Below are 20445 nucleotides of genomic sequence, written 5' to 3' on the forward strand. Positions count from 1 at the left end.
TGCTGAAAATGTGGTGTAGAAGAAAGAGTGTTGATTACTAAGATACCAAGGTATCTGTACTCCAGTACTGCTTCAAGGAGTTGGCCTTAAGAAGTGTTCTTCTGAAAAGTTCTATGGTTTGGACTTTGAATTTAGAAAATAAATGTGTTTTAATCTAAGTCACATCATAAAAGTTTAATTGTACTATATTAAAAGCACTTTGCAACAGAGAAAACCATCTGCATAAAAATGGAAATTTGCATTGGAAATATTCTGGGTAATGCTATTTATATAAAGAATGAAGAGAAGAGGTCCGAGGACTGACCCCTGATGAACACCCTTGGAAAAATTAAGTGAGTTTGACCCGATGTGAGAGGTAGTTTTTGAACAATGTCAACAATGATGCAATAAATTCAGCTGCCAAGCTTAACCCTCTGGGGTTGACAAATGCCATATCTGAAGTGCCAGTTTTTAAAAATTGTGTTGACAGACCAAGTAAAACCACTTATGCTCAAAAATGGTACGGCATACTTTTCCTTATATTTATCTGTCATGTTTGGTACGTGTTTGTTGCAGGAAATAACAATAAAAATGGTTGACTCTAAGGAAAGAAAATTATGACAACATAATGCATTTGGTTGCTGAGGTAAAAGAGAAGTTGTGAGAGTGACCAAAATCCACCAAAAGCAGGTTGAAGTGCTGGCTCCTGGTAGACAGGAGGAATAATACACCCTGGAAATATCAGATCTATGACGTCCTCTCTGTCTTCTGGTGAATAGAAACTGTTTTTTGGACTGGAACAAATAATTTATGTGCCATTTTATGGTAATAACTAGTTGTTTTGTAAATAGTTGCGCAAAAACTACCTCACACATTGCTGTATTTGAATGGTTGTCTATAACTTATTTTGCTAACGTTGTATATTAGTTTTTTTATATTAGTTTTCATTCTAAGCTATAAAAATGTCTCGTTAAACATGTTTGTGGTTTTCAAACTTACTAAAAACAAACTTTTTCTTGCTCTGGTTTAATGTATTCATGCATTTTTAGGTCTAGTACTTTTAACATACCAGTCAGTATGTCAAAATAAAATAAAAAAAACAAACAAACTATAAAATCACATGCGAGGTTGTGCTGTAAATAATGATACCAAACAAGGCAATGTACACTGTTAAAAGTGAACTATAAAAAGCTATTAAAAAATAAGTTGTTTATAACCCCATAGGGTTATAATTAGAGGCTTAGAGGTGGGGAAATACATATAAAACCAATCTTAAACCGATCTGTATGATTCAAAAAAGAGCGATCAGAATAGTTCATAGAGCGGCCCATAAAGAACACACAAACCAGCTTTTTATTAACCTGAACGCTTTAAAACTGAAGGACATGGCCGACTTTAAAATGTCACAATTTATGTATAACATTAAGAATAATAAATTACTAGTTAAAATTCAGGGTTGTTTAAAAAAAGAGACTGTTTATAATTTTAGAGGAGGTGAAATGTTCATTAAACCTCATGTGAAAACAAATGTAAAGCAGCTTGTATTTCTGTTGTTGGGGTTAATATTTGGAGTAAGTTGGACCCAGAACTAAAAGACTGTCCAAAATTAATTCAGTTTAAAAAAAATGTTTAAGGAAAAAAATGTTGAAATGGAAGACTGACTATAATTAAAAATGAAATGATAATGTATATTGTTTGCGTCCTGTGGAATGTGATTTTGAGTTTGTATTGTGATATATAGCACAAATAGTTCAAGTATTATATGAGATGTGATCTATAGCATTGGCAACTATACTTCTGTTAATGTAGTGGGGGTGGGTTAAATAAGCTTAGGCTTCTCCCCACTCCTTTTCAGACATTTATGTGGTGTTTTTTTGTTCAGGTATTTTTTGTTTACTTATTTTTTGTTTACTTATTTTTTGCTTATTCATTATTACTATTTCCTATGTTTAAGATGTCTGAATAAAGTGTTTTTCATCATCATCACCATCATCATCATCAAGTAAGCCTCTGGTTCATCTGGACTGGCTGATTTAGAGCTGAACTCACAAGTAATTGTCTTTTGCACTGGATTTCACATATTATTGGAAAGAGACCAAGACACAGGATGCCTCTTCTACATCCTCATTTTCTGCATGTGTCATTAGGAAAGTGAGGCCATCCCCTTTTCAGGTTCCTCCTGCCAGACCACAGCAGGAGCAGGAAGGTCAGGTCACCAGCTGACCGTCTCGCTCCATTAGAAGCTAATTGGCGGTGTGATTGTGACACAGAATGTCAATGTTTTACAGAGGAGGCACCACAAAACAACATCTGAGTGTTGTGGTCTTGCATAGTTTTGATGGGTCACACAAATTTATGCAAAGAAAACTGAAAGTGGCCTCATCCTGACTGAACCCCACTCTTTTGCTTCACTGAACTGACAAATCACTTTAGAGAAGAGCCATTATTCAAAGTCAGAAGATAAGGTAACGGATCATGTAAAGAAATTAAAATTCCAAAGTGCAACTTTATGAGAAAAATCAACATGCGTGCAATTAAATGAAAAGCAGACTGCCACAGTCAGAACAATTTCTCGTTAAGCCTTCGTCGTATTCCCTTAACGTAATTACAATCAGTTCAGGTTTGGCGAAGGTGTATGTGTGTGAGAGAGAGAGAGTGAGTGTGTGGAGGAGGTATTGTTAATTGAATATAATCAGATGAAGAGCCGTTGAAATGCTCAGATGGGAGGGCTGCATCAAGGTCGAGGCTGATGAGATGCGATCAAATCAGCTCAAGTGACCAAATCCCACTGGGCAAACCTCTTCAGCTTGATCTGATCTGCAGGAAGCCGTCCGTCACAGAAATTATCTAAGTTTAAAATCTTGTTTGTTTACTGTATATGTGAAGCCTTTCAGCTGTAACATACCATCAGAAGCATCAGAAAACAGTAACAAGGAACCTTCACGGGTGAACATCTCGAAATTTCTGAATGGCATGCTCACTGTGGCATAGGTACTAATACTGAAATGCCACTATTACATCTGCTTCTAAAGACCAGCTCCCTTTAACCATTTTTACCCCTATAACAGCTATGGTGAACACATGGTTTACACTGGGGACGCACTTTGAACACAGCAGTCCTTCGAGGCCAGTTTTGTTAGAAAATCTGAAAAGATCTGTTTGAACTTTGAAGTAAGGCTACACCAGAGGAGGATTAGCTTAATGAGATGACCATTTACTGAATTAAACTGGGGGGGTTAAAATAATTAAAAGGGGGGTTGGCCTTTACCAACATTCTGTTCAAGTCTTTCTGCTTGAACTTCTTTGGCTTCTTACTCAAGGCCTAACTTCGGTTCAGAAAGGTACTTTTCTGCCTGTTTTTTTCCAGCTCTCCATTACGCTACATTCAGCTGTCACTGTGGAAGTACAAAGCTGTGTCCATCACCTCAGCAAAGGCCCACCTCCAGGAAGAAAGAGTGGAGTAATGGGTTGAGAAAAGAGCTGCTCAACCCTGACCATCTCCACCTCCAGAAACAGCTTTCTAGAGGCCTGTTACAGCAGTGACCCTGCTGAGAGAGAGACTGTACTGAAACTAAGGGCTACATTTCCTTGAGACCATAGGAATTACTTCAGATTGGCAATGAAGTGCAAAATATGTCAGGACAGATGCGATGCAGCTGAATCATTCTCTAAATGATGGCATGTTAAGATTTTCCATAAGGCTCATGATTACAATATGGATTCTAATTAGGCTAGCATTTTGTCACTTTTTTTTATTTTTTTTATTTTAAATCAGCACACTTGAACCTCGTTTTCATCACTGGCCATTCACACAGGGTGCAGAGTTATGGGACTATTCACACGCTAGCCAATCGTGGTTCACGGTGGTGGTGAATGAAGGGAAAGGAGTTGAGAGAACGACATGTCACCGAGCGTCAAAGGCTAATCAGCACATCTGCGTCTCGCAATCAAGTCCCATTCACTAAACTTTTCCTCCAACTGGTTATCACGCTTTAAGTAGTGCCTTATTGTTGTCTGATAGTGAGGCCGACGTCTGACATGTAATAAATTACTTTTGGCGAATCTCCTGACATGACTTACACAGTTCTCTGAAAGCAAGAGGAAATAAAACCTACAAATGCATAAATTGTAAGTTAGGAAAAGAAGTCAAGATAGTACAGGTTACTAGTTGTGTTGGATTTGTTTACATTTTATCTGGAATAGTTCAGGTCTGCAAAACATTATCGCAAACAAAAAGTATTTGTCTGTTTGTCTGAGTTCATTATTTTATCATTTTTGCAGCCAAAAAGAATGCATAAAGATTTGAACCTGTACATACTGCATATCATACAAGTACAAGGAGATCAAGCTATAGAAAGAACAAAATCATAGCCACCTTCAAACTGGTATAATTTGGCTTATTTAAAAAGTTAATAATAGTAATAATAGGACTTTATGTTGAAATGCTTTGTTTATTTTTAGCTGTAAAACATCTTAACTGATAAAAAGGTGAGAAAAAACACAAAAGATACACTACACTGAAAAAGTCTGCTAGCAACTGAATATTAACAGGACAAGGTTTAAAATATTTAAGATTATTTTCTAAATGTTTCATCATGCACTACATGCAAAGGCACACAATGTCACATTGACATTACAAATACTTAGTGACTAAATTACACAAGAAACTTTCCAATGTTTCCAGTATGTTACAAAAAAATAAATAAATAAATGCAGATCTGAACATACATCATGTAAATGAACATTTTACCAACATTACGGTTCCTCTTTCAATCAATACTCATAAAAAAAAAATTAGATGATACGTTAAAGCTTAGTTAGGGTTTATTACAAATCAGCTGATAGATCTGATTTACTGGTGGAACCCAGTTTATATTGCCACATAGAAATATCTACAACAAGCCAATTCAACACTTCAGACACTGCTTGGAGATAGAAATCTGTAAATGGTGCATAAAGAGAACTTAAACATCTGGACAAGTACATCCCTAAAAATGTAGTTTAATGAATGGTGTAAATTAAGACTGAAAGTATACCACGCAGCTGCAGTTTTCCTTTAGTCTCACCTAATAAATTAATTTGATAGTATTTTCACAAGTTTATAAGGACAAACACACCATTTACTTGGCCCAAACATCATTACATTTGTTGTTGTAAGCTAATAGGCCACCAATTTACTCCACTAATACAGCCATACAGTCACACAAATTCATTTAATGAGTGCCGAGAAATAAATTAGACTAAAATCTTTGTAAATCAAAATAAACTTTTTGGTTAATATATGCAAAATTCTGGTGCTCACCTGTTGAGGAGAAACGTTGACAGCTCTACATCTCACTTGAAATTAATTTGGTCTTTCCAATATTGATCCTCATTTTATTCTGTTTTTGGTGGTTTGCTTTTTTAGCAGGATGCCGAGGCTTTTTAGGTTTTTCTGAAACTATTTCTGATCCACTTCTTTTACTAGCTTCCATACCTGCAGGCTGCTGCTCTTTTGCCGACATAAAATACCAAACGCTGCATTGTTTGGCAACTGTAGGGAGTCACATAGGATTGGTTAAGGAACCAGGAAGTACGAAAGAGCAACACAGAGCACCAAAGTTATTCCGGCATGGAACTCTTATTTTGAAAAGAAAAAAACTTGACAAAAACATTGTTAATGTAGAGAGACAGATTGTTTATAGGGAAGCTTCCTTTCATCCCTCACAACAAATGAGAACATTTTAAATTATTTTTACAGAAAAAAATCCTAATTATTTAGCCTTTAAATATAAATAGTTTTTAATATTAATATGCACTTATCTTTACATGGTGTCTTTAACAGATGTTTTGTTTGGTTTTTCTTTAAAACATACAAAATCATTTATGCCAACAAACAAACATTATAAATCATAACATATTTCCATGTGACTGAGTTCATTTTCTAGTATTGCATCCGTCACTTCGACGTGCAGGTAAATGAGATTATGGACAAATGATGGAAAATGGTCCTTTAATCAAAAAGTTGACATTTCAGATGGAGATCAGCTTGGCTTTTTTTAATATTCAGCTGCTTGAAAAAAGGTTTCTGTTGATTTATGTGTGCTTGCATCCACATAGAATGAGGAGTGACAGTCTACTTATTAGAAGATGTTATGCTCCCCCACTTTAATCCCTTTTCTTTAGGACATCAGTGTAACTAGAGAAGACACACATGTAGAACATTCAAATTGAAGTTGCAGGAGTGTGAAGCAGAAGAATGACTGGAGATGGTTTTTAAAGCTGCATCTCCATGGGATTTTTTTTTTTTTTTTATGTCACACACAGACCATCCCCACATTTCATTATTTACTATCTATCAATGATGTCCTTAAGAAAAAGGCAGGGATACATCTGGACTACATCTAGTTGATCCATCTACTGCCCTGTGAAGCCTCATCAGAAATGGTTTCCATGGAAAAGTAGCTGTCTATTTCCTGCTTTTTTTTTGGCAACATATAAACAAATGAGAGGTGGCTCAAGACTTGAGCACAGTTCAGCATATATAACAAGAGAATATCCCATCTAAAAGCATGTATATTTTGCATGCTAAGAGCCTTTTGGCTTTGCAGCTTGGCCAAAAGTTATTTTAGTAGTAATAATGGATTAAATTCAGATAACACTTTTCAAAGCACCTAGAGCCTAGAGAGCTGAAAGGAAAGGAAAGGAGAGGAAAGGAAAGGAAAGGAAAGAAAAGAACAGGTCAATCTCAGTGCTAAGAAAGTTAAATATGAAGCAAACCTCTCAAGTTACATCACTCTCGTCACACCATCTGCACGAGGACATTGGGACAGAGTATATTAAATAAAAGTATATTACAATAAATAAATCAGTAAAATATTAAGTACAAATCTATTTATAAAAATCAGCATGAAGGTGACTGAGTGCTTATATGACTGCAGTGTGTACTAATAAAGTGCAAGGGGTTATGAGTTGGTTTTTGTTTGTTCAGTAAACTGATGGCAGATAAAGACACAAGCAAAAATGATCTACATCAAGTTATGTCTTAACCTTATGTTACTGTTAAAATGGTGGAGCAACTGATGGGTCAACAACTTCAACCGAAATACCTCAAATTGCCACCTACGACCTGCAGGGCACAAACCGCACACGCACAGTCATGTATCAAAGACAAGGACAGTATAATAGACTCAACTATGACCCGAGGTGGTCTTTTAATACTGTGTTCCTTTGTGTGTGCTCTGTATATGTGGTCACATCTAAACTAACAACCGTTGGCCTTCTCCACATTCATCAGATTGATATTAATATTCATGAGGCTGGTGGCCTGTGTCTCAAGATGGGGGGCTAACGAACAGACTGCGCGAGGATGGCTGTGTGTATGTCCATGCGTGCATGTCACAGATGCAGGGGGCAGAGCTGTAATCAAATCACAGCCGCCCCCTCATCTTCACCCTCATCAACCACCAGTGGTGCTCCTTCCGTACAGGCTAACACGCCACGCTACACGCCTGCCTGCAGCTCAGCACAAACGTCAGGGACAGCTGAAATGTGTGTGTGACAGTGTGTTGAATAATAGTCAGGGGCAGGGCCCGATAAAGAGGTCTGGACTCGCGGCTAAGCTAACCACTGGGCATACAAATAGCTAACCATTATCTCTCATTAGCATCCACAGCTAACACAAGGCCCATGCTGTGCTGTGGAGGACCCTCACAATAGGACCACTCCTGTATGATTGATGGTGAAACAGCGTTGGCCACAATAACATAACAAAAAAAAAAAGCACTAAAGATAGAATCTGCCGGCTGAGACGAAGTAATAAAAATGTAGACAAACAAAAGGAAGTCAGACTAATCAAGAATGCCAGGCGCAGCTCATTAATCTATAAGAGCCAACGCTGTTTGGAAGCCCGGAGATAAGTCAAATGACTGGCACATTGTGAAGATCACGCACTCATTCTATTCTGCCTGCTATCTTTTCATCAGCAGCAAAAACAAAAGGATAAAATGAGAAGTGTAATGAAAGGAGGGGTAGGTGGGGGACGCTTAGAGAGTTGGGTGAAAGCTATGAGAGAAAAGAATCAAAGGTAAATAGGACAGTTCCTGCACGGTGCAGGTTCGAGTGAATCATTTTGTTCAGCGGAGCCTATAATCACAAAGAGAAAAGCTCTGCGACGTGAAAAGAAGAGCCAACGTCAGGTTAACTTGGCGGTGAAACGAATGTGATCAAATGCCACAGCGAGATTTGAGTTATGACACTTCATCATCACTCCCAGAAGAAGCAGGTCAAGGTTGGAAAATGAGTCATTAAAATCTAAGACTCAGTCTTTTGCAGAAATAAGGTGCAGATCTTATGATTAAGCCACTGTTCTCTGTGACTGCAAAGACACTTTACATTTAGTCAATGTAGCAGTCCAATATATAAAAATATATACACGGGCTAGCCATCTCAGATCACGAGCACGCACAAAATACTGATCATGCAGCTTGAAATAGCAATTATTATTGCATGGCACATGGCTGAATATTCCATTTCCATTTCATTTGGCTTTCCTGCTGACTAAGTATTGGTAATTCATCATTTGTCTGGACCCCGGAGCTTATGAATATGGATTCTGTGCACTTTATTAGCACATCTTAGGAATGCATTATGGGAAATTAGCAAGGGGAATGAAATTTGCTCTGCACTGGAAATTGGGCCACCATCTGCATGTGTGTGTGTGTGTGTGTGTGTGTATGCATGCAGGAAAAACTCTAAATTTGTTTGAAAAACTTCCATCTGCACAACCAAAAACATACTCATTTACTTCCTGAAGAGCCAGAAGGAAAGACGATTAGGAATTAGAAAAAAAACCAGAAAAACATTTCATTCCAGGCATGGTTTGTATTTAGTTGGTTTACAATGTTTGGACAGATACAAATGCAGCGCCCTGCTTATTGGAAAACCTGTAATGCTGCCAGGCTGGAGACATTAGGAAGGAGTCCAAACAAATCTACTGCAAGACTCCTAGCATGGCAAAGAATGACAGCTTCTCTGCTGTATTTTACTGTCGCTAACCCCAGGTAAGAACAACCAAGGACAGCTCACTATCTCTGTAATGGCTTATGTTATGCTGAGATTTTCAACAACGAGAAACTGCTGCTTTTAGAATAGAAATACTTTATTAATCCCTTCAGAGAGTCCTCAGGGAAATTTGGGATTTTTCAGATGTTTACAGGGCTATAAGAAGACTAGATGGGATCAAGACAGAAAAACAATTAATCAGCATAAAATTTATAAAAAAAAAAACAAGAAATTCAACCTCAATTCCCAACAAGTTGGGACACTGTGTAACATGTAAATAAATAGAGAATGCAGTGATTTGCAAATATTATCAACACATATCTAATTCCTAATAGAACATGAACAACGCATCAGATGATTTTACCATTTCATTGAAAATATGAGCTCATTTTGAATTTAATCACGCATCTCTAAAAAGTTAGAATAGGGGCAACAATTAACTGGAAAAGTAACTTGCACAAATCAAAAACAAATCTAATTAAATTATCTGGTAACAGGTCAGCCTGTTAGTATGTCTGAGAGGCAGTTTCTCTGAGATGTAAAGATGGCCAGAGGTTCACTAATCGCCAACAAATTGTGAATAAAAATTGTGGAACAATGTTCCTCAACATAAAGGTGTAATGACTTTTGAAGATCCCACCATCTACAGTGTATAAGAACATCAAAAGAGTCAGAGAATTAGAAGGGGTCTCTGTGTGCATGGGACAAGGCTAAATGTTAAAACTGGATGCTAGTGCTCTTCATGCCCTTAGGCAACACTATATTAAAAACAGATATGATTCTCTACTGGAAATCACTGAACAGGCTCAGAAACACTTCTAGAAATCACTGTTTCACTGTCACTGTCAGAAAACACAGTTCAACCTGAAATCCACAAATAATGCAAAGAAGAAGAAGACATATTTGAACATGATCCAAAAAACACTGCCATCTTCTCTGGACCAAAGCTCATTTAAAATGGTCTGATGCAAAGTGGAAAACTGCAGGCTAAAGAGGAGAAGAGCCATCCAGTTTGTATAACTAACCTATCTTTCACAGCTAGATGGAAAAAAAAAAAAAACCACATGCACCTGATCCTATTCTTCCTCACCTTGTCTTTGTCTTCCACTAGATCGCTCAGCAGGTCGTCCACGTCCAGGATTCCTCCTTCGGGGTACTCCAAGTGGTGGATCTTTACTGTAATCTCCCCATGCTGAATACACAGACAAAAGAGAGAATAAATCATAAATTCACACTGGGAGGAAACAAAAAAATACATTGGAGATATTTTTGGTCAGAGGAGACAATAACAGATTTGTTCCCCATGTTTGGAAGCCACCAAAGCAGGGGTGTAAAACTCCAGTCCTCGAGTCCCTGCAACGCATGCCCATCCCCATGCCCATGCCCATGACTCAAATCAAATGGATCCAACAGCTTCTTGTCAACTTCTGCACAATGATTCATTAATTTCAGTCAGGTGTGTTGGAGCAGGGAGATTTAAAACCTACAGGACTGCAGCTCTCAAGCACCGGAGTTTGGCACCCCTGGTCTAGAGACATAGTCCTCAAACAGTGGGACGTATACCACTGAAGTGGTGTTTGCTGGTTGTACTGGAATAAATGCCTTTTTTTCTATTCAGATTTCATGAATTTGTGTATTTTTAGGCCCGATATGGTAATAAAATAAGTTAAAGTGAAAAAATAATTACAGATCATAGAGGTGAGGTTGTGCTGGGGGGAAAAAAAAACAACACCAAAAATGGTTGTGAAAAATGTATATAAAAGTTATTTGAGAAAGTTTAAATGTCATTTCTGGAAGAGCTGGGCGATATAGCCTAAAAATATGCCAGCCTGACAGATGTTATAGATCGCTGTTACAACAGAATCCTCATGGGGAAACCAAACAACGCGTCAACCCCCTCCACCTCATCTAAGGCCAAGAGACAGCGAAATGAGGATTCACTTGGAGCTATTTCACCACCGGGGAACGACTCAACGGATGTTCTGATCTCTATAGATAAGAAACTCAGTAGTTTTGATGCGCGTTTGAGCCTGGTAGAAATTCTCCACAAGGAGTTCCAGGCGCTAAGTGAATCATTAGAAATCAGCAAGAAGCAGGTGGAAACTCTGGCTGTAGAAAATGCTGGTCTCAGAGAGTCGGTAAAATTCCTCACCGAGGCCTTGACCCGTCTCTCGGAAGAAAATAAGAAGATGAAGGAAACGTGATCGATCTGCAGGCGCGGAGCATGAGAGAGAACCTGGTATTTGCAGGGATTCCAGAGCAGACGGAGGAGGACCCCGAGATCACGGTGAAAAACTTCCTCAAAACCCACCTGAAGCTCCCGGAGGAAACAGTGAAAAACATCTCCTTTCACAGAGTCCATTGGCTCGGAGGGAGGAAACCCGGGTCATTTATTTATTTATTTATTTATATGAATGAATGACAGCAAAGGAAGTAAACAATGTCATAACTTTTCTAACAGTTTCATATCTTGCACAAAGATATGCAACACGACTGCTTCACTGATCTCTTTCCATCTGGATCCTTATCATACGGGATCCACTGAGGAAATAATTCCCCTGATGTAGGTCATCTCTTAACAAGAGTTTGTTAGCTGAAGTTGTCTTCTGCATCTTGTAGAGAGCAGCATTTCTCACTGCAGTTATATGCACAGCTAAATTCCAGGTGTAAGTGACGGCTCAACTCACTTTTACGGCTAAATTTACTTTTCCCACAGTAAAGCTGTCATATAGAGGGACTTCATGACCTACATTTACAGACTTTCCAGAGTACAGCTTGAATAGAGTCAGAAGGGTTGACAAGGACAGATCTTTATCTGCTTTTGCTCTACAATGAGAAGTGGTGGGTACATTTCTGTCCAGTTTTACCATTCCCATCAAGAGGTCAGGGTGAACGCACCCCACCCAACAGGAACTGCATACAACTCTGCCCCATTCACTGACAAAGACAACAAAAACTTCTAACAAGGCCACAACATGAAATCTGTTCAGTGTTGACACAACAGAATAAACAGAAGTATGTGAACAATGCCATCTTCCCATTTTTGAGACCCGGAGTGTACACATCCAGTTCACTGAAGTGATCTTTAGGATGCAGCTGATGACAAATTTGTGTACATTACAAATACAAAACTTCTGAATAAGATAGATTTAGTCTTTCTGGGTCAATACTTTTGATTTGATTTCTAATATTTTTTTTTTTTTTTTTTTTTTTTTTTTAGTTAAATAAGTCTTTGACTAGCCTCATTGTTCCAAACAAATACAATAAGACATGTGTAGCTAAATTACTGGCTATGGGTAAACATCTTGGAGGCCAATGACTTTGGCTGTGACTCAATGTGTGGCTTCTGCTTTTCCAGAAGTCCAATCGTCTTACTCAGCTGCATCCAAATGCAAACCACGGGGCACAAAAAAAGAGGGTGTGTGCTTTTTACCATGGGCCAAGTCCATTCTCTTAAAACAAATGGCTAAGAGGCCGGGATTTCAATAACAGGAATAAAGCCAGAGCCGCCTTTTCTTCAAGGAGTTACAATAATGCCAGAGCCAGATCTCTGAGAGAGCATAAGTGGAGTGCCCAGCTACAGCTAAAACACAAAAACCCTGCAGTGTTTACACAATGTGGCAACACTGAGTGCCATGCAAACAGGCGTACGGTGCAATGATCCAGAGCTCAGAGCAGCCAGCAATGTGTTACCATACAGCTGAAGGACAAAGGAAATGAAGGATGAAGATGAGACTTCATTATTCTTGGTTAATAAAGTTACATTGAAAAATTAGAGGGAACAATTGCACCCACATGAGAAGAAGGTGAGAATTTTGATGTATAGAGATTTTATGAACAAGCAGCTTTGTTAGACTAAATGATGAAACAAAACAAAACCTCTCAATAAAGAATCAACCAAGCAACACAAATGCAGAGCTTCACAAAACGAAGATGAAAATCTTACTCCTGCTGGTAATGATGGATTTCTCCATCACTAACACTGCAGCAGAAAGGCTACTCTCCACTGGCTGCCACATATGATTTACAAAAGCACAACGAATAATTTAGCTTTTAATGAAAACCTCTACTTTTTTTCCTCTATGATTAAGATTTGAAACAAAATTATTACTGAAGAAAAGAATACATGTACAACTGTCTAAATTCTTAAAAAAAATTTTTTTTAATAAACATTTTCAATTAAACATTGAACTGTTCATTTCACTTTACTATCTTTAGGGACTTTAGGGAAAAAAAACTTTCTTTTTTTGTCGAGGGTAAAATTATAAGTTCCAAGTAACACAATGAAACTTTCTGACCTTAAAAATCCACGTCTGACTTTTTAGGTATATTCCTGAAGCTGTTGCGGCTGAGCAACACCTCGTGGATGAGAAATTGCACTACACAACTTTTTCTTTTCTCTCGGTGCTAGGGCTGGGCGATATAAACCAAATCTTATATCTTGATATTTTTTACCTGAATCACGATATACGATATATATCTCGATATATATTTGTTTTTGTCAAGTAACCAAAAAGACAGTTCTAATTTACAGCCTTTAGTGCCAAATACACTTTTATTAAGGATCAGCAGCACATTTGCATTAAAACAGCTGACTGAAATTAAAGTACCTTTATATTAAATTAAATGCTCCTAAAACAAAATAAATTAAAAATACTTTTCAATGACCATAACAAAAATACAGCTGTGCAAAATGCAAAAGAAAAGGTGCTTTTAACTCAAAACAAGCTATCTCGATATAAATGATATTCCTTCCTTCTATATTGCGTCTGATAAAGCCTCAATATATTTGAAAATCTTGATATATTGCCCAGCCCTACTCGGTGCGTCACATCATTTTGCTTTACTGCACTACGTCACATGCCAGCAATGGGATATCAACACACTGGCCATTCTGAACATGGCTGAGTCATCAAAAGAAAGGCAAGAGGACATTATTGGAGGGAGTATAAAAAAAAAGAGAAAAATGACAAAGCAAGACATAAGAAGAGTCAACAATAGACTGACTTTTTTTAGCTGGAGAGAGCTCAGAGAAGAAGGAGGATGCAAGATGGATTAGCTGTTGTTAGGAGAACCTCACTGGGAAAATCTGTGTTGCTTTGTGCATGAAAAGCGCTTTATAAATAAAATTTGTTTTGATTTGCTAAAGTTTAGCAGTGTGGCTTAACTTTTTAAGATTAAGTAGATTTGGTCTAGTATGTGCAAGTAATAAAAAAATATGCATTTACACTTATTTTAATATGTATTTGAGTCCAGATACAGTTTACATATCATGCATTAAAACAGCATGGAAATTATGAGTTTGCTGAAACCAGAAATACACTTCTATTAAAAACATTCACCTAACCCTCAAAAACTTTGTTTTAAAAAGTTAATAAAAGAGGAGCAAGTCTAGTTTGCTGAAACTGAAAACAGCAGAGCACATATTTTTGAAAAGATGCCATCACGATGTATTTACACCTTGCTGGAAAAACCAGTCCAGCCTTGCTGCATTCCTCTGCTTCTCACGCCTGTTAATGTGCATGTGAAGGTAGGGAGGATTGTAATTGGCTCTTTTAGGATGAGATCACATCAGCAAACACACATTTAATAAAACTAGAAGCATTAATGTGGTTTTCAGAGTTAAACTTCACTAGATTACTAGATTAGAGAACAAGAATGCCCAGGTGTAAATTAGCATCACCTCTGCAGCAGGTATACACGAAGCCCCGATAAACACACACTTCCCTCCATTTACCAATTAATTCATTAGACTTCAGAGTAAAAATAATCTGACAAATAAAAGGAAGTTCCTTTACTCTCTCCATGAAATAAATTACAAAGAGAGTTGGGGCTGAGTCAAAAGTAGAGAATTAGCATGACAGTTAATGGAGTAAATTCCCTGCTAATTACACTGCTAAGTCGTCCATCATTTAAAATGTTATATCCCCTTCTTCGCCTCCTCTTCCCACACATTCTGGTGAGCAAACATGACACCACTATAGAGCGGTGAAAGTGCTGGGGTGATTGAAGGAGCTAAAATCAGAGGGGCTGCTGCGTTGGGGGGTGTTATTTCACACTCTGATCCTCAGAAGAATGTGTCATTATGAAGGTGGATGAGCACAGTGTGACTAAAAAAAATGTCTTTAATGAACATGTCGATGAGGAGCTGTCTTCAAGTCGATCTGATGATACGCGTTAAAGAAAAGGAAGATAAAAAAGGTGAAGACCTTGCTCTTTGATGGACAAGTCAGAATGGAGACAATTAGCCTGAATGCAGCTGTAATTAGGAAGCTAAATTAAATTATAGAAGCATATTTATATTGAAAGTGCATCTATTCAATACATATAAACTTTAAGATGATGCAAAGTAAAGCTTGCTCATATCAGAAAGGGTGGCAATAGTGTAGCCCTTGGGCAAATAACTACACATCTGTATGAACACATCTAATAAGTCTAAAAAACCAAAGTCACAAACATGCCGAGGAAGAGAAACAATTCCATAAAACTTGACAAATGCATTTTGAATACTGTAGCAGAGCTCTGACGCAGATGCCAGCCCACAGCGGACAATTTCTCTCCCTCCAACATGCATGAGAGGGAAGGCAAAGTGGTTTCGGCTTGTTTAGTGAGCAGTCAGTGCAGATTCAGTACAGGGGCTATAATCTGTACTGAACCTGAACAGACAGACCACGAGATCAGGAGTGACAACTACAGTACCTGGCTGTTTCCTCTGAGAACTCATAACACAAAAAGTCTTCACAGTGGCCTCCCAAGCTAAAGGCCCAGTTCTGATACAGTAATCCAGACAAGAAGAAATCAGCCAGCTGTTGTAAGGAGTCCTCACTCCTGCAACTGTGGGCTTTTTTTTTTCTGTCTTACCTCATGCTTAGTTTCAGTCAGTTATAAGGCTAAAATATTAGCAAGTTCTCATGTCTGAAATGTGAAAAAGCAGCCAAACAAGAACAGAGAAAGAGCTGCGATCACTTTAACCTCCTCATCAGGAGGCCCAACCAATAAATGAAGTATATCTTCACAACTACAAGGGCTGCATATTTAATCTTGGTCTCAAAATAAAGCTGAGACAAGTAAGATTACTACAGAAATGTTAGAAACTAGATATGTGTTATTGTGTCAGAGTAAATTCACCTGGAGCTCAGTAGAAAATTAAAATTCTGATCTCTGCCTAAAAAAAAATAGTAGTCCAATCTATCTAGAATTTAGTAAAGTAATATCAAATGAGCAACTGTGCAAAAGAAGAAGCAAAAAAAGTGAACCTGAGCAGTTTTATAGATGTTTTAATACAGATATTAAATGTCCAGGTGGAACTAACCAAATGTGCCCAAGTGTTCTTTTTGACCTTTCTCAGGTACCAAACAAAAAAACTAATTATATTTCACTTACAATCTCAACAACCCATTGGTGGTTTTCATGATCAACACCTCTATCGACCAATCCTAGTCCAGAGAATAAAAGGGATAATGCTGAAATTCACCATAACGTTCCAGAAAGAAGTCAACCTAGAGATTGTATATTGTATAAAACATCAATATAAATATATAAATCATCACATATGGTTTTGTGAAGTGTTTTTCTTTAGCTTGTAGCTCTCTGAGTTTTGTCCCACATTAATGAGACCGACATCTTTGCAATCAGCAGGCTGTTGTCACATGATGTCTTGTTGGGCTTTGCTTGTGGATGGAGGCTCTAATGTGAACATGGACTAGTTTTGTGTTTGTATTTTTTTTTTTTTTTCTTTCATACCCATATAATTGCATGTTAGGATTGGTGCTTCCTAGCGTGTGCAAAGATGACTCTGTGCTGCATGAATCTTACTTAGGAAGACTTTAAAATAAACTAGTAATTAGGAAGAACTACATACCGTTACTGCAATGCACAGAAAATATGCAAAATCCAGTTAACCCTGCATTTAATCTCATGTTTTGAAACTATCCTTGCTGCCAGCATATAGCCCAGCAATCAGAGAAATGATCAGTTAACATGGGTGCTAAGTGGATGCTGCTACCAGGAGCGGCCAGCTCACTTGGTCAAATCAAGCTGGCCCTCTCTGGCAGCTTTAGAGCTGGACTGCCCTCATGATGATCTGCCTCTACTAAGAGGCGGCCACACACTGCTGAGTCAGTGTCTAGCATCAGGTTTTAATTAACATGCTTTGTGAAAAGCAATCAAGCCCTGGCTGTATTCTAATCACATGTTCACATTTAGCCTACTGTAGCCTGTGCAGTGCAGCATGTCACACTGAGAATCAACAGGGAATGGTTGTGGCTGTCAGTGAAGCGCAGTCTAGACAGCTTAGAGCTCGTGTGTGTGTCTGTGGTCATCTAGCTGTTTGTGTGGCCCGATCCACTGAGAGGAAGCAGCCCGTCGAGCCATCCAGCCACCAAATCGCCCTCTCCATCCATGCTGCCATGGCTGCTCGCGTCCCCAAAAGGCAGCTTCTTGCCTCACCCCAAGGGAGGGTGTGTGGGCAGGCTGAGAGGGGACCAGCCAACCGATAAGACTGGAGCCTGTCACCAATCCTAATCCCCAATCACTCACAGGACAAAGCCTTCTGTCCACCACGCACCTCCCCAAGTGTGGCCACATTCAACGCATCAAACGGTAAACTTCCACCTGCCCGTTGAGATACCAGAGCTCAAACAGGAAGATATTGTAAAGGTAGACAGCCGAGGCTCACAGCCTCACAGATACACACATGAGCACGCTATCGCACAAAGACAGCATGCACATGAGCTGCTGATTAATAAAAAGGTCATCATGGCAGAATGATTAATGTTCAAGTGATTGCAACATTAGGGAGCTGAAAGCTGAGGGTTTGTATATTTGTGTGCATGTGAACATATTTGGAAATTGTCAAGGTGACATCCAGAGAAAGAAAAATCACGGGAAAACATGTTCATGCTGCTTGCACGACAACTTATCCTGCTTTAATGAAAAAAGCCTTTGCAACCTTCCCATTATCAGTGGGAGGAGAGAATCGTGACTCTAAAGTGAAAGAATGTTGTAAAGGTTTAAGAGCACCTGACAGCTTTTCCTCCTGTGCACCCAAACCAAATAGCTGTTGGTTAATCATAATCATTTTATTTATTTATGTAGTCTTATCGTTCCTTTGCCAATGCGGAAACTGAGACAACAGTATAGGCTCCTTGTTTGATTGTCAGCAACATTACACTGAAGCTCAACCCTGTTTGCAAGAATCACACCACAGATACATACAATCTTTAGCATTTCTGAACCCTGAGCAAATATCCACTCCCATATTGTCACATACATACATTTTAATGGCTACTACTTTAAGTTTGATAAAATTTTTAACATGTGAAAGATTTCCACAAAAAAGACCTCTTAAAATTGAAAATTGACTGAATGTTAAAAACTGACCAGGCAAATGCTCTACTGACCTATTGGTTAGCTAATTTTATATTCTTTGTTGGAGGGCTTTTACCACAAACTCATAAAAATACCACCAACAATAACAGAAACATCTCTTGTAGTCTTTGTGAAAGCAATATTAAAAATAAACATCAGAATAACCTGATCAATTTGTACATAATTTCAAATTATTTCAGAATTTAGCTTTGGGAGATGCTAAGTGCAAGTCAAACAAAGCAGTTGTGATGTTTATCTTAATAAAACAGAGAGAAAAACAAGTGAAAGTGTCTCTGAGGTCAAGAAAAGTTCATTATATGCATCTTTCCTCTGTAGAAAGAGTAAAGAGTACACTCTTGTTTTGGTTGCTGCTAGCAAGAACTACCTGACTTCATTTACTGAAATTCAAATCAAAGAAAGTCCATGAACTTTCAAGTCTGATCTAAAATACTTTTATATAAAAATTGAAAATGGTTCTTGAACAAAAATTGGACAAAATGTTCTCCCTAAACCACTGCAACTTTTTTCAATATGATGAATTAAACCCTGCTTGGTCAGAAAAATGGTATTAAACTGAGAAATATATTAGTCTTAGCTGAAAATGTGCCTTCAAAGTGCCATCCTAGTTTGTCTTTTCTGTTGTTTTTGTTGGTAATTAACTGTTAGAATATGGTTGCGTATATGTAAGTTTACATTTTTAAAAATCTGAAAAAAAATTTTTAAAAATCACATATTAATTATAAAGCCATTAGTTATGGTCAGATTTCCATAATAGGGCTAAAGTACACATACATTACACATATAATGATAATGTCCTTTAAAAGCTGCTAAAACATCTGTTCTAAAATTCCCTTGCTTAAGTTTCCATCATTTAATCACCAATAGTGCAATTAACCCATTAAATGCAATAAATATTCCATATTTTCAGCTTCACACAAGCAGGAAATGTATTTATTCATGTTTGTTTGTATGAACGACGTTTTTCATTTGCATATTTACTTCTGTAAAATGACTAAGACAGGCTGTCAAAGCTCCTATGTGACTCTCCTGACAGTATAAACTTTAAACGACACCCAAACATTACTAGTAAACTAAATTCATCTATGTTCTTGTTAAATAAATTGAGTATTTTCCCCCCGTTAATCAACGTTTTTTGGCTCATTTAAGTTAGCAGCTGCTAGCTTAACATTTAAGCTAGCAACTCTGTTATCATAACTACTACGGCAGACAAGTCACGTGACCCACAATCCAGCCAAGGTATGAAAGCTGTCTGTTACTAAATGTGAAGAATGAGGTAAAAGAAGTGGCAAGTTATGTGAACACAAAAAGTAACCAAGTGTGTAATAAAGATAGAAATTAAGTACTGATAATTTATGTTTTTCTGTGTGTTTACCTTCTCCAGAACCCTGCGGTACCTCCGCATGGCTTGGTCGATTAAATCCTGGACCGTCCATCCACCTTTGCAGGGAACCACCACAGCGGTTTCCCCGAAAGTTACTGTAACTTTCATACTAGTTACAACTCCAGATGTTAAAAAAATATATAATAAATCAGTAAATTAATCCAAGTTTGAAAAGTCTGTGGCACGTAGCTCTCCCTCTTTGAGCCGACTGCACCTGTGTGGCGAAACTGGAGCAACAGGTGTCTCAGGTCGGGATGAATTCACCCTGAAACTACTTCTTACGACCTTAGCGAGTTATGAAACCTCAGAAAACGTCATACTTTAATCCAAGCCGACATAAAAGTTTGAGCAATGCGCTATTTACCGCCACAGAGTGTGAGTTTCTGTCATATTGAGCTGGCTGATGATCCACCCAAACAAAACAAAGTGAGACAGGAACCCGGAAGAAATCTCAGCGACTCTGACGCTCCAGGAAAATAAATGATCCTCCCATACACTCGGATTTTAATTACTCCTTTACTGCAACGCCTTTATTAATGTGTATGTCACAGCTGTGTAGAAGACGAGCTTTTAATTTTCCTATAATTAATGTAAAGTTAAAAGAGGTCAATGAAATAGATTAGGCTTTCTAATTATTTTTCCCTTTATTTATG

The 20445-nt window shown here is 38.0% G+C and overlaps 1 protein-coding gene across 2 annotated transcripts in view; it reads right to left on the reverse strand.

The window, feature by feature from the left end:
- Nucleotides 1-20244, reverse strand: part of pard3ba (par-3 family cell polarity regulator beta a) — a 175776-nt gene extending 155532 nt beyond the window's left edge. For both annotated transcript variants that reach the window (XM_041978552.1, XM_041978551.1), the window contains exons 1-2: nucleotides 19784-20244; nucleotides 10112-10213 (exon numbers count right to left, since the gene is read on the reverse strand). In XM_041978552.1, coding sequence (XP_041834486.1) covers nucleotides 10112-10213; nucleotides 19784-19900 — 219 coding nt within the window. In that variant the 5' untranslated portion in view covers nucleotides 19901-20244. The remainder of the gene's footprint in view (nucleotides 1-10111; nucleotides 10214-19783) is intronic.
- Between the last annotated feature and the right edge of the window lie 201 nt (nucleotides 20245-20445).

The sequence above is a fragment of the Melanotaenia boesemani genome, chromosome 24 (assembly GCF_017639745.1).
Source record: "Melanotaenia boesemani isolate fMelBoe1 chromosome 24, fMelBoe1.pri, whole genome shotgun sequence".
NCBI lineage: Eukaryota > Metazoa > Chordata > Actinopteri > Atheriniformes > Melanotaeniidae > Melanotaenia > Melanotaenia boesemani.